Below are 15727 nucleotides of genomic sequence, written 5' to 3' on the forward strand. Positions count from 1 at the left end.
CTAATTTATTTTTGAAAAGTTTATTAAATCTATAAACATTTCGAAAATATGGGAATTGTTTCTAGACGTGCAAACTTTGTCCTTTTCAAAATAGGAACTGCGCTGAGATTTTTATTTTTGAGCAAAACCGCGCTGAGATATAGCACTGGCGCTCGGTAATGGACCCAAACCGCACTATCTGTGGCCGAAAACTGGACAGAACTGCCCAATGAGGCCCAAATATATTATTTGCCAATAAGGCAATAAGGGCCTAACAAAGATGCGCCCCTATATCTCGCCTTCAGCCAGTCCACCTCCCGACTCGCTGAAGGGGCGAGCAGAATGGGCCGGTGCACGCACGCGGCAGGCCATAACCTCTTTTTTCTGTTTTCTGTTTTCATTTTTTGCTTTATTTTTGTACTTTACTTTATACTTTAACATATTTAAAAAATGTTGAACGAGTATTCGAATATTTTTAATCAAGCATTTGGAAGATGTTGAACGTCTAGAGGAAAAATGTTGATCATGTTTTTAAAAAAATGATGGAATTTTTTAGCATTATATAAAAATGTTAATCAAGCATTACAAAAACAAATATTGAAAAAGTATTTGAAAAATGTTAATCAAGCATGTGGGAAATGTTAAAATGCGTATAAAAATGTTAACAATGTATTAAAAATGATGAAATAAATTGCTCATGTATATAGAAATGTTAATCACTCATTTGAAAAAAATCAACAAATGTTTCAGTAATGTTAATCAAGAGTTTGAAAAATGTTAAATGTGTATAGAAATATGTTGAACATGTATACAAAAAATGTTAATATTTTTATTTGAAACTGTTAATTAAGCATTTAAAAAATGTATAAAAACAATGTTGATCATGTATTAAAAAATGTTACTCTTGTATATAAAAAACTTTAATCAGACTTTTAAAAATGTTTAAATGTGTATAAAAAAATTATTGACCATATATTAGAAAATTGTTAAGTTTTATTGAAAATATGTAAAGCGTGTATTAGAAAAAAATGTTGTTAACATATACAAAAAATGTAGAATGAAAAACTAAAAAGGAAACAAAGAAAACCAAAAATATGGAAACTGAAAAAGAAACAAAATAAACCAGAGAAAAAAGGAAATGAAAAATAAAAGTAAAGAAACAAATGCAAAAAAGAATGAAAAAAATAAAAACCGGAGAAGAAAAAAGATAAGAAACAAAAGAAACGGAAAAAAGAAAAAAAAAACTGAGAAATCCGGCTCTAGTTACCTCGTGAAGGACGCCACGCACGACTAGACACGAACACCGGGTGGGTGGAGTGGCTAGCAGTGCTTGTCTTCTTCTTGGAGGAACTATGATCGATCCCCCATGCATAAGCGATATCCTTCAGCGAGAGCAGCTTCCGTCCCGCTTAATGGAGACATAGCTCTCGCACAAATAAGGCGGCTCATGTGATTTCCTTCAGCACAAAATCCAGACGAGAAACAAGAATATTCCTGTGTCACATGCACTCCCTCCTCAAAGCAATGCATCCTTTACTGTTTTGGACTTTGATCATGATTCTTTTAATTAGAATATATGCATAAAATCAATATAAAGACATATGACATAAAAATATTTCACAAGATAATACGAGGACACTATTCATATATGGTAAACCCAACTATTTTGTTACATGTCAATGGTTAAAGTCGTGCATCAAATACCACACGAAGTCAAGCACACTTTATATTTTGAGGAGGAAATAATGCATAGCACTAGATAATATTTGGAAAAACGCTAGGTAAATGTTTGGGTTCCACTTATCATGCAAACATGCGGAACAGTGAACACCACTAATGATGCTAATCATACGTTTGTTATTACCGTGTTGAGAAATGCTACAAGCTTTCTTATTGCTGGAGAGAATGTTATTATAAGCTACTCGCTCCGTTTCTAAATATAAGAACATTTAGAGATTTCAATATGAACTACATAAGAATATATATAGGCGTATTTTAGAGTATAGATTTATTCATTTTTGCTCTATATATAATCTCTATTGAAATCTCTAAAAAGGCTTATAATTAGGAACGGAAGGAGTAGTAATTAAAATGTGAACCAGAGGGGTCATGATCATACCAAATGGGAAATATATGCATACATGACTATATGAGCATAGGCGCATGTACTGTGCTTTTAAGGGTCAGAGGTATCATCCAAGAAATATATCACATATTTTCTTTTTTGAAATGTACCCCAGTTTTCTTGATCCAAGTTTTGGATGGAATGTGAACCAATCTATGGTTGAATGTTTAGAGCACCTACAGTCGGGTACCCCAAACCCTCCTCAAACGCCCGGGCGGCCCGCCTGATCACTGATCGGTCACGATTGTTCGACCTAGACGGAAGCCTCAAACGGGCCTCAAACGTCTGGGCTGGCCGGCACCTCTCATATCCAGCCCAAATAAGGGGCGGATATGGGGCACTCGGGCGTGCCCGGGCACGCCCGCCACGTCGAATCCGGCCCATGTTGTCCTACCGACCCCACATATATTCGTCCCCATCTACGCGCCAGAGCAAACCCTAGCCACTTCCCTCCACTCCCCTCCGCCACCCGAGCTGACCTCCGCGGTTTCCGACCTTCTCCGTCATGGCAGGCAGCGGATCGGACTCCAACCAGTTGGGATCCGTCAACTGGAGTGTCATCCCATGCAGGTTGGAGGAGGCAATGGCAGTCCGCATTGCACTCCCCCGCTCCCGGGAGGACAGCGCCCGGCCGAAGGAAAGATCTATCCGCCGTGACTCCATAGCGTCGGCTCACTGAGTGCTCGGGTCCTCTAGGGCGGGATCCTCGCGGTCCCGGCAGCCGGAACACCTCTCCTTCTCCATCACCAGTCAAGCAGACTATGAGTCCCATCGGGAACGGGCGCCCCGCCGTGGGAAGGAGAGGATAAGGGCCACCGAGCCCCGTATCGCGGCGGAGGCAACTGGTGCGGCGGCACAGGCGGCCGCAGAGGAGGAAGCCATCCACGCCCGCATTGTGAAGAAACGGCAGCAGAGGAACACGCGCGCCCTCGTCCGAGAGCAGAATCGGGCGGTTCGTGCCATGGTCGGACTGCCACCGATGAAGGAGAAGGCAGACAATGACGGCGAGGACAGCTCCGGCGATGAGCAGTTCCAGCTCGATCCGTACTGCGTCTTCGACCGGTACTTCCGCGAGAAGGACGGCAAGGACGTCGAGAAGGGCCAGGGGAGTCGTGGATAAACTCCACCGTAGCCAAACATGTCAAATTTGGTTGTCCGATGGCATGTCTAGTTAGTAGTGATGGAGTAGCCGGACGATGTGTGTGCATCAACGTAGTTGCATGAGTTTATATGGATTTAAGATATGATAATTGAGGTGTCCGGATGTGGATTACATTATTTTAGAGGTGCCCGGTCAGTGACTGCGAACGCGCCCGGGCGCTTCCGCAGGCATTGCTCTTAGGGAGACAGTCATATCCTCATCCCACCAGGGTTCTAATCCTGGTGTTGGCATTATTTCTGGATTTATTTTAGGATTTCCGGCGAAGCGCGTTCAGTGGGAGGAGACGTTCTCGTCGACCAAGAGGCGTCTGCGGTGAGTTCGTCAATGTCAAGATGATATCCCAGCCTAGTCTTTCAGAGATGCTCATAGAGGTAGAGTCTGCGTGTATGTTTTATAGGGATGAGTGTATGCGCGTATACCGTGTTCTCAAAAAGTTTTTGATTGATCAAATCATTTTCAGTTTTCTCCAGCAAAAAAAAATGTTAGTCTTTTCCGTGGGACCCAATTGTCAGCGTCTAGTCCATCTCCAACCCCCTTCATCCCCAGCCGAGCCGCCAAGCACAAGCACGCAGGTGTCGCCGTCGTGCGGATCCACGGTGGTCGCCGACGCAAAGCTGGCGGAGGGAGGGAGGGGAGGCGCCTAGCTCGGTCGGTTGCGCTTAGGGCCTACGGGCGCCGGAGCGGAGCCTCGCTGACGGCAACCTCGCAGATGCAGCGCGCCGCCGCGTTGCTCTGCCGGTTCTTGGAAATCCCCGGTAAACTCAATCTAAACCTTCTCCGACCTCCCAAATCTCGCCAATTTTACTGATTTTTTCAAGGACCCAGGCACCTAAGCAGACTTATTGAATCTTGATCTAATCGCGTCCTGTGATTGCAACTGCAGCCTGATCTGATCTGCATTTCCAATAGCGTTACCGTGACTCTACAGAGTTGATGGTTGGTATCAGAATGCTAGCCAGACCCAGAACCCTTTCTTTTGGTCTGATTTCTGCTTGCTAGCAGACCAGCTTACCGAGACGGGCTAAGTGATAGTGCGGAGTGGCAGCAGTGGGTATCTGATCTGCCACCTTAGATGATGTCGTTAGTTGAATTCGCTATCTAAGAAAAGCAGGAGGGGTTGTTGGATCTGATAAAATATGGTACTCCCTCCGTCCCATAATATAAGAGCGTTTTGTTAAACGCTCTTATATTATGGGACGGAGGGAGTACAAGTTTGCTGTACGTCAATTGAGATACGGCAAGGCACTGCTACCTTCATGTGTATCATCCTGACCACGACTTGTCACATGATGAACAAATGATTTATGAGGGGGTATCCTTGATTCCCATGCGATGCGATTAGAGTGAAGTCTTGTTCCGGTCTCACACCAGGGTCTGCTACAAGTGCCCCTAATGACACAGTTGGTGATTCCTCCTTGATTGTACAAGGCATCGTGATGTTGGGTGCACGCCATATATGGAGAGGTTTATGTTGACTAGTCTGATCCCCTTGTTCAGTATGCATGTGCAACGTTTGACCATGGAATTTGTTTGGGTTTTTCCAGATGAACTTCAGCGAAGACTGGAGAAGCGGCGGGCAAATCATTGGCAATGGAACACTATATGCTCTTTTTATCCTGGTCAGTTATGATGAGAATCACAACTCCATGCTTCAGTAATCTTTCAAGGTACATGTAAGCATGTTTGTCTGTACATTTGCTCCTCTGGTTGGTTTCCTCAGAACATAATCAGTCTCCTTGATTCCCATGTAATTAGAGTGAAGTCTCCTTTCGGTCTAACACTAGGATCTGCTAGAATTTCCCCCAATGTCACCCTTAGCGATTCCTCCTTGATTGAAACATCAATTGTATGATGTGTCGTGCTAAGTGGACACAAAGCAAAGTCTGTTATGTCCAGTGGATGCCCTTGCTGTATGGCCTATTGGTTTCTGTTAGCATATCTTCTCCCCTTGTCCAATATGCAACGCCAAAACTGAACATTGAGATTCTTTCTCAACACATCTGCGTACAAATTTGTTGCGACAATTGAACCTTCCATATTCTGCAACACCTTGACGAATTCATCTGCTATTTGTACTAGCCATGGATGTTCTGCACGGTCTACACTTCCGAATGCCAGCTTCTTGAAAAGGTACCTCAACTCGTCGTCAGACAGAAGGCTTAGGAAAATTGGTTTCACTGATCCAAACCGGGCTAATCTTTTAAGTTTACTTATGATGATGATCTTCCTTCCTCTGCCCATTGTTATGACAAATGAGTGAAACCTTTTCCAGTCATCGTCACTTACATCAGAAGCAAACTCAATAACTATCAAGATCATCCCTTCCATGGTCCTTCCATGGTCAAGTATTCTCAAAAGGTTGTCTCCATTCAAGTGCAGTACAGAGGAGAAGCTCGAGCGAACCCTTTCGTCGCCGCACATATGAGCAACCAAAGATTTCTTCCCCGTTGTGGCATCACCTATGATCGGAAGAACTGCCAGAGTATGATCTCCAGGAGGGCCTTTACGCTGCAACAAGAAGCTCAAGAGCTTTTGCTTTTCAGCGTGTCGGGCAAACATGAAGTTGTCGGTGTAAAGATAAACATCATATGGCCTACGAGACATACGCTCAAATCCACCCAGAAGCACAGCAAATTCTGCCATGTTAGCAACAGCAATTTCTAACCTTTCCAAGGCACCATGTGACTCGAGGCACGTGGCCATATCATTTGTTATTCGTGAGCGCTTGGCTATATATAAGTTGTTCCTAGATGAGTCGTTGATTCTAACCTCATCGAAGCCGGCACTGTCTTGGAGGGCATGGTACCTTGAGTTGTCCAGCACACGGTATCCTCGGTACATGGCCTCTGAGAGCGTCTTAAGCTGCATCATCATCCCGGAGTTGGTTATATATCGCGCGTCTGCCTCCTCAACGATGGTGCCAGCTCTCATCAGGAGGTGCTGCAACCTCTCCACCGCCTTCTCCTCCTCTGACCAGGCATGGCTGAAGGAGTTGTACTTGTTCATCAGGAAGGAGATGAACTGGCTCACGAGTTCACCTGCAACTGCAGATATGGCAGTCTCCATGGCTGGGATTGATGAGGTAAGCTGCTGGTTGGTCTCTGGACAAATTAAATTTGGCCTCTGCCAAGTCTTGTGGAGATTCTTGGCAAAATAGAAAAGTCTCCATGGATGACTTGGACTGTGACTGTGGACGGGTGACACACGGATACTTGTCTAAATGTCCAAACATGTGACAAGGACAACCGAACTGCCAAAGCAGCATCATTCTTTTACCAGTATTTCTAATATTCACGGTAGGTCCAAATTGATTATTATTCCATTGCAAAATGTATATTTAATTTATTTGGATTTGTCTACCATTGGATTCCTTTTTCCATTTTACATATGCGGCAATGGCATCCCACATGTGTAGTGTACTATTGCAACGTTTGACCATGGAAACTGTTTGAGTTTTCGTAGATGAACTTCAGTGAAGAAGCAGCGCCACAGCTCATTGACAAGGAAATTGTACGCACCCTTTTATCTCTGTGAATGATGAGAATCACAACTCTATAGCTTGGTTTCGGAGCACATGTAACTAGTTTGTTCTACATTTGCTCCTCTGGTATCATCAGTGTCCTTTGTGCCTATTTTCGGAGCAGACGAACAATTCCAGAAAAGAAAATACACCTGCGCCACTATATTTACATGCCGCTAGATAAATGTTGAAAAAATATTGAGCTCCATGGGATGTCAAAACAAGAGTTGAGCTCCACCTTGTACTTAATGATGGCACTCGTGCTCTGTCTCACTTAATGCACAAGTGTGCGATCAAACAGGGCATGCCACTAACTCGTGGCTTCGTGTGGTTGTTTATCACAATTTTACCACAGTAGAAGTTTCAGAGACCATGGTTATGATCATATTTGAGAACCATGGTGGACTTTCTGATGATCCCCGTATTTGCCTCGAACTAGTCAGGTGGCATTAATACAACAGCAGGACTCTTGGCAAAATAGAAAAGTCTCCATGGATGACTTTGACTGTGACTCTGGATGGGTGACACACGGATACTTGTCTAAATGACCAAACATTTGATAAAGACATGCCAACTGTCCGAGCAGTATGAAAATATTGACTAGTAAATCTAATATTCATAGTAAGTAGATTCAAATTTACTATTGTTCCATAGCAAAATGCATGTACATTTACTTATATTTGCATTTGTCTTCTTGCCTTGGAACTCCTTTAATCCTTTTACCTTTTACATGGCATCCAATATATGCGCACTCTACTCTGGCAAAGGTTGACAGTGAAAGTTGTTTTGGGCTTTCTAGATGAACTTTGGTGGAGAAGCAGCACCGCAACTCATCGGCAAGGGACGATATGCGCCCTTTTATCTTGGTCAGTGATGATGAGAATCATAGCTGATAGCTCCATGCTTCAGTAATCTTTCAGGAGACACGCAACCTGTTTATTTGTACATTTGCTCCATGCTTCAGTCTGTAATCGAAAACTGTTGCATCTTAAACATCCTTCATGGTTGTGGATTCTTCATGGTTCTGATAGTATGGTGCAAAACTGGTTTTGTTTCCTTTCAAAACTGGGAGTTGCTTTACCCTTGTAATCACTAGAATATCCGTTCAAAACTAACTGGTAGCATTTGCACATTATTTTTTTAGGCTTGTTAGAGCAATTACAGATGCACGAGACACTGAAATTTGCACATCTGTATGCCAGTTTTGGAGGGCTAACCTCGTCGAAGCCTGCACTGTCTTGGAGGACTCGGTACCTTGAGGTATCGAGCAGATGTGACCTCGGTACATGTCCTCTGAGAGGATCTTGAGCTGCATCATCATCCCATAGTTGGTTAGGTATCGGGTACCCGCCTCCTGGATGACGGTGCCAACTCTCATCAGGAGAAGCTGCAACCTCTCCACCACCTTCTGCTCCTCTGATTGTGCATGGATGGACGAGCGGTACTTGTTCATCAGGAAGGAGATGAGGTTTGCTGCCAGTTGGTCTGTGGACAAATTTGACTAGGCTGGCCTCTGCCAAGTCTTGAAGAGACTCCTGGCAAAATAGACAACTGTCCAAGCAGGATGAGAAAAAGACTGACCCACCAGTATTTGTAATATTCACGGTCGGTCCAGATTGATTATTATCCCATGGCAAAATGTATATTTGATCATCTTTACATTTTTCTTTTGTTGGACTGCTTACATTTTACATACGGGGGAATGACACTTTACTTACAGATGTGCAACTTTTGACCATGGTCCATGGAATTTGTTCCAGATGAACTTCAGAGGAGACTGGAGAAGAGGCGGGTAAATCATCTGCAAAGGAATACGATACAGGCCCTTTTTATCTTGGTCAGTGACGACGAGAATCACAACTCCATACTTCTTCAGTAATCTTTCAAGGGTACATGTAGCCTGTTTTTCTTGTACATTTGCTCCTTTGGTAACTTCAGAACCTGATCAGTCTGTGTGTGGCTTCTTTTGTGCTAGTTCAGTTTTAAATCAGACTCTTAAGAACTTACTTTGTGCGGTCTTCTGAGCTGATTTTGATCCCCACAATGCTAAAGATGGAATCGTTCTGTGCCTGTAATCAGCAGGACTAGAGCAATCACAGAAGCCCGAGACATTCTGAAATGGACCAAAAGTGCGTCGTCGTTGTAGCCCAAAACCCAACATGATGACCTCAGAGAGGGCCGCGCGGCCCAAGGTAAGTTCTTTGCCAATGAGGCCCAAAAAGGGTGGCTTTTCTGCTCATTTTCAGACAAGAGCTGTAAACCCGAACGTTGATGGCTTTTTTTTTTTTTTTTTTTGCGAATCTGAACGTTGATGGCTTGATACTGAATAAAGTGCTAAACCTTCTTACTCTTGTCTCACTCGACAGTTGACACGCAAACGTGTGAACAGGGTGCACCACTAACCCGCGGCTTCGGGTGGCTGTTGATCACGCGTTTATTACCGAGGATATTTTGTGGACTGTGCGACCTATTGAAGAAATTTGCATTTCGTAACCATATCTGGCTAATGATTCCATATCTGGCTCAAACTATTCGACGCGCATTAATCCAGAAGGTCAGTGGCTCTAGCTACTATACCGCTGGTACACATATGAACGCATAGAAATCTTATAAGCTACTGGCGAACTGGGGGATATATGCATGCGTACGTGCATGGTCTATAGCCTTATACAGAAGCAATAGCTTAGATATCATGATTCTCTTGACTTCCGTTGTTGATGACAAGACATGGCAAACAGGGAGCTCAGTTTTCGTTATCAAATTGATTAGTTATGCTCATAGACCACTAATTGAACTAGTTAATGAATCAGTCTGCATGCTGGTGTAGATTAATGCTAATAATCACACGAGTAGGGGGTAATTGAAAATCAGATCTCTACCTTCTTCGCAAATTTGCGTCTTTCGCTTCACAACTTTTGACCATTGCATTTTTTTCCAATACTGTTTTAGGAAGAAGACGTAATAATTGTACCCGAAATGCACCACAGAATCCTTTCGTGGCTTTGATGCAAAAATATCTTGATAACTTTGCGTGATTTACTGGTCAAAAAGGTTGATTGTACGCATTCTACGGTGGCAAATAAAAGAGAACAGAGGGTGTAGTAACCTCACTGTTTTGTAACCCCTTGCCTTGTTTTTATCATGACTTCCTAATGGGAGCGCAACCACATGAGATGCTAATTAGAGTCGTATATGTAGCATAGGTAGAAGGAAATGCGTTGAACTTGAACAGGGCTGTTGTGCGTTCAAATGGAGAAATGTTGGATGACAGTGGTACACACCTTGTCAGCTCTGCCTAACCAAGTCTTGGATTCTTGCATGAATATTGTGTGATCCGGCCCCACGCTGCATCATATCATATTGTCATCGAAAATCCACCATTCTTTGCGATGAAAAAACATATCGTGACTGGAAATCCACCGAAGAGATAATCTCACAGGTCGATCATACATGTCGATGGCACAGTCGTTAGAGCCTGGTCGACGAGCAAACGACTTCCATCCGGTTCTCATAAGACAATCGTGATCCTACAGAGATTGTCTAAATTTCCCTGCTAGGAAGCACATCCCATAAATGAGATCAGCATAACAAAAAAAGTACACTATAATCCCGGAATTGTCAACTAAACCACCACACTTTTTCCAAGGGTTGAAGCTCTAGAAGCTATATGATTTGCCCCTCTCCATGTTAGACACGGAGACTTTGATGTCACCATGCATATGTCAAGTAGTCCTCTGAAGTTCCACCTGAGAGGTACCCCTGCTTGCTACCAACTCACAGCCATACATGCATGCATGCACACACGGACAGTACATTCTCCTAGTCATGAGTCATGACATGTATAATATTTCTAGTGGCATGTACTATGCAGGTTGGCATGCACGCATGCAACTTTAGTTTGGCCTATCCTTTTCCCACAGAGCTCATGTGAAAATGATATCTCTGGGGTGTAATCATCAGTGCAAACATGCTCAGAGGCAGCTAGCTAGCTTCCTCCTGGTTCCAACAGGCTTTCACAGTTCACATTTGCGCCACTTGCAGTGCAGTGCAAGCCCATGGCTAGCTAGATCCCAAACAGGTGAAGAACTATTTTTTTAGCTGCAACACCTTTCGGATAAAGTTGGGCAAAGGGTGAAAGATGACTTGCCCGGTGATGATGATTACAGATAGGGACACAAGGCAGAAGAACCTAGGGCCAAGATGCATTATTGGCTACTGGAACTAGAATATGATGGCATGCATGTCATGCATGGTAGCAGTTCCCATCTTGGATTCCCTTGTTGTGGAAAACATAGGATCCATGCACAAAAGGGAAAGGGGTGAAATCAAAGCAAGCTAACAAAGATACACAAAAGGAGCTTGTTGAATTAACCATATTAACTAAAAGCCATATTCCCTTGTGAGTAAATTGCACATATGTATGTGTGCCGAAAAAGGAACTTTGGTCACTTTTCAGCCGAGGTCCGCGTCCCATTTCTCGGTTAATGGTGGATATATATTTTGTGATTTGTTTTGTACATTAATCTTATATTTAAAAAGCTGTTCCAGAAATAAGTTATGGAAAGTGTGACTCAAGTGAGTAATTAAAATCAAACAATTTATATTTTAAAGCAATTGATTATTGAAAACCGCAAAAAATACAATAATCCACCATAATACAAACCAAAACCTACGAGAGCACCCTTCTAATCCCGAGCTCAAATGCTCCTCTATAAACAGTAAAATAAAAAGAAAAAAAATCTTCTTTTTTGAAAAACAAAATCTGACTTTTTTTTACAACAAACATTGCTTAGTATTCTTCATGTGTACAAATTTTGGTAATGAAATTGTATCTGTGGAGGTCTGAAAAAATAAAATAAAAACAGCACTTCAAAATGCTTCAAAAAATAGTCTTTTTGAAGCATCGATTTTGTTCATTTCACTCAGGGCATAAGCAATGTTTTCTTCTTCACGTAGACTTGCATTTTTTTTAACACGACTTGCATGAATATAGAACATTCAATAATGATTGTTAAAAAATGAACTATTTTATTATTTTCTTTGATTTAATTCTTCACGGTGGTGCATTTGAGATCGGGAGCAGAATCTTCATGTCCCCCGAACGTACGAATTTTGTCGTGTGCTTAATTATTTTACCAGTCATGCATCTTGCACTTTTTTGTTTTTGCGAGGAATGCATCATGCACCTTTAGCACATAAGGATTCGTGGATACTATCGGTTCCCAAGGCAAAAAGGAGAAGACTCTTTCTAGCTTTTTGTTTAATTTGGAGTTGTGTTGGGTGGTTGTGAGCCAGCATGTCGCCCTTGTTTCAGGGAAACGATGTGCCTGTGCACTTTTGTGGGTTTCTTTCCTCCTCTAATCCCTACTCCACGCTCTAGCGTGTTTTTATATTGGGTCTGACTGCTCACAAGTCGACTTGATATCTTTTACATACTAGTCAACTGGAATATTTTTACGCTGCGGAGGCAAGATTAAAGAAGCCAAATGATAAGTGCAACACGTGTGGCACGAAGTAATCTGGTCTTGACGTTTTTTACAACTAAAGTTGTCATCCTAAAATAGAAAATAAACCCAAAAAACTGACAATTACCATGCTTGACAACTAAAGTTGTTATTCTTGTATCATTAAATTTGTCATAAAAAAGTTCAGAGTTGCCATGCGTTCATGCCACATATGTGGCACTTATCAGGGTCCTTAAAAAAAATTAGTCATCTGGATATTTCATACAAACCAATTAACAAAAAGTTTTAGACAAACCAAACAAGTAGAATGTTTTACACACCAGAGGAAAGACACAAATCAAATTAAGTTCAGTGACACAAATGAATCATCAACACATTAACAGCACAAATTTCTGTCAGCCAAAAAAGAAATGCAAGAGTCATCGGAAAAAAAAGCAAGATAAGAACATATGCAATAAAACAAAAACAACGGTTGCACAAATTTGTAATGTGCATCTACCGTAGATTAAAAGTGCACTGCATAGGAAAAGAATAAATGGTTCATTTCTTTAAAAAATCGACTGCAGTAAAAAATAAATCAAATGGAATAAAAAAGCACAGCTGACTGGCAGGAAAGACAATTCCAGTCGACTGATATCCAGCAAATCTGTTATATTTTTGTGTTTCTTGTATGTGCTTTCTTGGTTGGGCCTACTTCAATCATTTTTGTCAATAAAATAGCTAATTGTTGTTTCTGCAAAAAGCATATACCACCCTTCCAAAATAAACATATACAACCTGCTAATATATGCATTTGCAATTATTAATATTCATACCTCCACCACACCTTCTCTAATTACATTATCCACCAACAATCTTATGACAACACTGTTTTTCTATTTTATTATTTTAAAAAAATGATAAAGAAAGCTGAAAGAGATCGTGTGTATATATATCCCCATCCCCAAGCCAAGATCCCACGCACGCACCCACACCCATGCACATATCATCCTCACCATCATCATCCCATCATCCTCGCTAGTAGCACACATTTCAAAACCCAAAAACCCAAACGCTCCTCCATGGAGGACCACGGCGCCGGCTGCCACCCCTTGCTCCACGGCCACCTCCAGCCGGCCCACCCCGCGCTTGCCTACGGCCCGTGGGACCCGCCCCTCGTCCCCTTCGACGACGGCAACCACCACCACCAGCAGCAGCTGGAGTGCTTCTCGACGGCGTCGGAGCTGCGGGACGCGCTGCTGCGCGCGCTGGCCGAGCTGGACGCGGCGCGGGGCGCGCACCGGGAGGAGCTCCGGCGCGTGGAGCACGAGGCGGCGCGGCTCGTGGCGTGCGCGGCCGCCGAGCGCGACGAGCTCCGGCGCCACTGCCACTCCCTCCTCCTCCTGCTCCACCACCACACCGCCGCCCAGCCGCCGCCGCAGAGCGTGCCCGACCCGCCGCTCCACGGCGTCCTGGGGCTGGGAGGAGGAGGAGCGGGCGCCATGGCCGTGGCCATGGACGAGGCCGCCACGTCGGAGGAGGAGGCCGAGGTGGAGATGGCGCTGGCGCGGCGGCTGCCGGAGAAGGGGCGGCTGGTGGAGGCGGTGGTGTCGGCGGGCCCGCTCCTGCAGACCCTGCTCCTGGCCGGCCCGCTCCCGCGCTGGCGCCACCCGCCCCCGCCCGCCTCGGCCGACGTCATACCGCCCTTCAACCCCGGCCGCCCCGACGGCAACTACTCCCTCTCGTCCGCGTCCGCGTCCGCGTCGTCGTCGCCGGAGAGCAACTGCAGCGGCGGGAACGCCCCGCCGGCGGCAGCTCAGCCGCAGCACGCGCTCCCCTGCTTCCACATGAGCTCCTCCTCCTTCTGCATGTAGCGGCGGCACGTGTCATGCAGACCACTCATGGATCTGTCACTCACTGCCGCTTGTACTACGGTCTACTGCTACTACTAATTATAATCACGTCCGCGGTCTGGGACTAGTATAGCTACTTAGCTAGTATATATAATTATATAATGATTAATTAGTATAATTAGCTGGTGATTGTGTGTGGTTTAGTATCAAATAATTGTTGCTGCCTGGTTAATCTGTGTGTAATAATTAATTAAAAGTGGGCAAAGATGCCATCACTTTGTCAGTGAGAGGATGTGTGTATTTCAGTATGTATCTGTGTACTCTTTGAGTGACCACTGCACAAGAATGCGCTGGGTCGCAATAACGCTGGAAGGTGATCTCTGCATGGAAAGCGATCTCTCAAGCACTCACGTCCTTCGTTCAAGGTGATGAGCATGGCTACAGTGCATTTGAACTAAAATCACGAAAAGAATTATGGAACGGGTGAAGTCCAAAATAAGCCAAGGGCGACGAGGGAATTAACCAAGTCTCATCTGATTTTATGAATTGTTCAATAGATATCCAAAAATATATCCATATTTTTGTTTTCATAGCTTACAAAAAATAAATCGTGCATGGATTCCATTGTACATGATGTCAATTTGACGTTGAGAATTAGCAAACCCGTGCTCTTTACGGAGGCCCTTTCGTAGGCTTTTTTGTGGGAATGTCTCATGTAAGCGCCCTTTATCAAGTTAGAGAATAGTTCATTTTTAGCTTTGTTATTGGCTTTAAATTAAATTTGAACCAAATACCAAAAATCTAAAGAATGCCCCTCGTATAAACACCCTCAAGAAGTGGTCTTTAGCAATTGTTCTAGAATTCGACAGCATAAATCCAAAATATTCCGAACAAGTGTGTGCAATAGTGGGTGAGATAAATAGAGACCGTTATTTTATCTACAATACTAGACAATAAGTGACATAAAAAATGGCACCATGATAATTAATATGTCTTAGTCCATTAACGTTAAAACATATTATACATTTTGCTTATTTCAAAAAAAAGGTTGAAACCCTCGGCCCTCTGCATCACTGTGATGCACACAATCATTCTTATTTGTTACTCCCTCCGTCCCAAAATAAGTTTCTCAACTTTATATTAACTTTAGTACAAAGTTGTACTAGAGTTGTGATATTTATTTTACGACGGAGGGTGTATTAAACAGAGTATGTAATAAATACAACCACTACAAAACTGTTACGGGGTATGAAATAAACACCTACAAGCAGCGGCGGCGCCAGGAATTAGGCAAGCCCCAGGCCGACCCAGGCAGCCTTCGTTCATTGTAGCTTACTGTAGCATTATACGTACAATACTCGCTACTGTCAATGAAGCAAACAAGCATCACGCCCCAGGCAGCCGCCCGGGCTGCCTGGGCCTGTCTCCGCCATTGCCTACAAGTAAATTGACTTCTTCCACATCAACGCCTTCAGGGATACATCGATCGAAGGCGTTGCTGTGAAAAAAGTCTATTTACCGACGAAATAGCTCCCATTTGGTGACATGTCTTAGTCCATTAACCTTTAGGGATACATTTAGTAATATGTATATTTTGAAACATCAACACGAAAAAAATATTATGCTCCTGGAAGACGGGTAGCA

General features: G+C 43.6%; 3 protein-coding genes across 31 annotated transcripts; 2 read left to right on the forward strand and 1 right to left on the reverse strand.

Annotated features, from left to right (window-relative positions):
• The first annotated feature begins 3564 nt into the window (after window positions 1–3564).
• Window positions 3565–10588, forward strand: LOC109785321 (uncharacterized). Of its 29 annotated transcripts, none has more exons than XM_073507686.1 (6): window positions 3565–4021; window positions 4811–4885; window positions 6729–6776; window positions 7586–7652; window positions 8547–8675; window positions 8869–10588. In XM_073507686.1, the coding sequence occupies exons 2-5, from the start codon at window positions 4811–4813 to the stop codon at window positions 8663–8665; spliced, it is 309 nt and encodes a 102-aa protein (XP_073363787.1). In that variant the 5' UTR covers window positions 3565–4021; the 3' UTR covers window positions 8666–8675; window positions 8869–10588. The 29 variants fall into 29 exon arrangements, 4 of the variants coding, with proteins under 4 accessions (XP_073363787.1, XP_040257225.1, XP_040257226.1 ...); XM_040401291.3 differs by having other exon boundaries at window positions 8547–8623; window positions 8866–10588; XM_040401292.3 differs by having other exon boundaries at window positions 3567–4021; window positions 8547–8623.
• LOC109785320 (uncharacterized) lies at window positions 5184–6332 on the reverse strand. Its single transcript, XM_020343917.4, has one exon. It carries the CDS (start codon window positions 6330–6332, stop codon window positions 5184–5186), a length of 1149 nt encoding a protein of 382 aa, XP_020199506.1.
• Window positions 10589–13220: 2632 nt separating the features above from the next.
• On the forward strand, window positions 13221–14370 carry LOC109785323 (uncharacterized). Its single transcript, XM_020343919.3, has one exon. It carries the CDS (start codon window positions 13313–13315, stop codon window positions 14102–14104), a length of 792 nt encoding a protein of 263 aa, XP_020199508.1. The 5' UTR covers window positions 13221–13312; the 3' UTR covers window positions 14105–14370.
• Window positions 14371–15727: the final 1357 nt, after the last annotated feature.

Source organism: Aegilops tauschii, chromosome 2, assembly GCF_002575655.3.
Source record: "Aegilops tauschii subsp. strangulata cultivar AL8/78 chromosome 2, Aet v6.0, whole genome shotgun sequence".
NCBI classification, from domain to species: Eukaryota; Viridiplantae; Streptophyta; class Magnoliopsida; order Poales; family Poaceae; genus Aegilops; species Aegilops tauschii.

What these genes read in the sequence shown, in the direction of transcription:
- LOC109785320 (XM_020343917.4), bottom strand. Translation starts at nt 6,332, where the DNA reads ATGGAGACTGCCATATCTGCAGTTGCAGGTGAACTCGTGAGCCAGTTC.
- LOC109785323 (XM_020343919.3), top strand. Translation starts at nt 13,313, where the DNA reads ATGGAGGACCACGGCGCCGGCTGCCACCCCTTGCTCCACGGCCACCTC.
- LOC109785321 (XM_073507686.1), top strand. Translation starts at nt 4,811, where the DNA reads ATGAACTTCAGCGAAGACTGGAGAAGCGGCGGGCAAATCATTGGCAAT. An exon ending in AGCTCATTGACAAGGAAATT is followed by an intron (nt 6,777 to 7,585) that starts GTACGCACCCTT and finishes TGGGCTTTCTAG; the next exon opens with ATGAACTTTGGTGGAGAAGC. An exon ending in ATATGCGCCCTTTTATCTTG is followed by an intron (nt 7,653 to 8,546) that starts GTCAGTGATGAT and finishes AATTTGTTCCAG; the next exon opens with ATGAACTTCAGAGGAGACTG.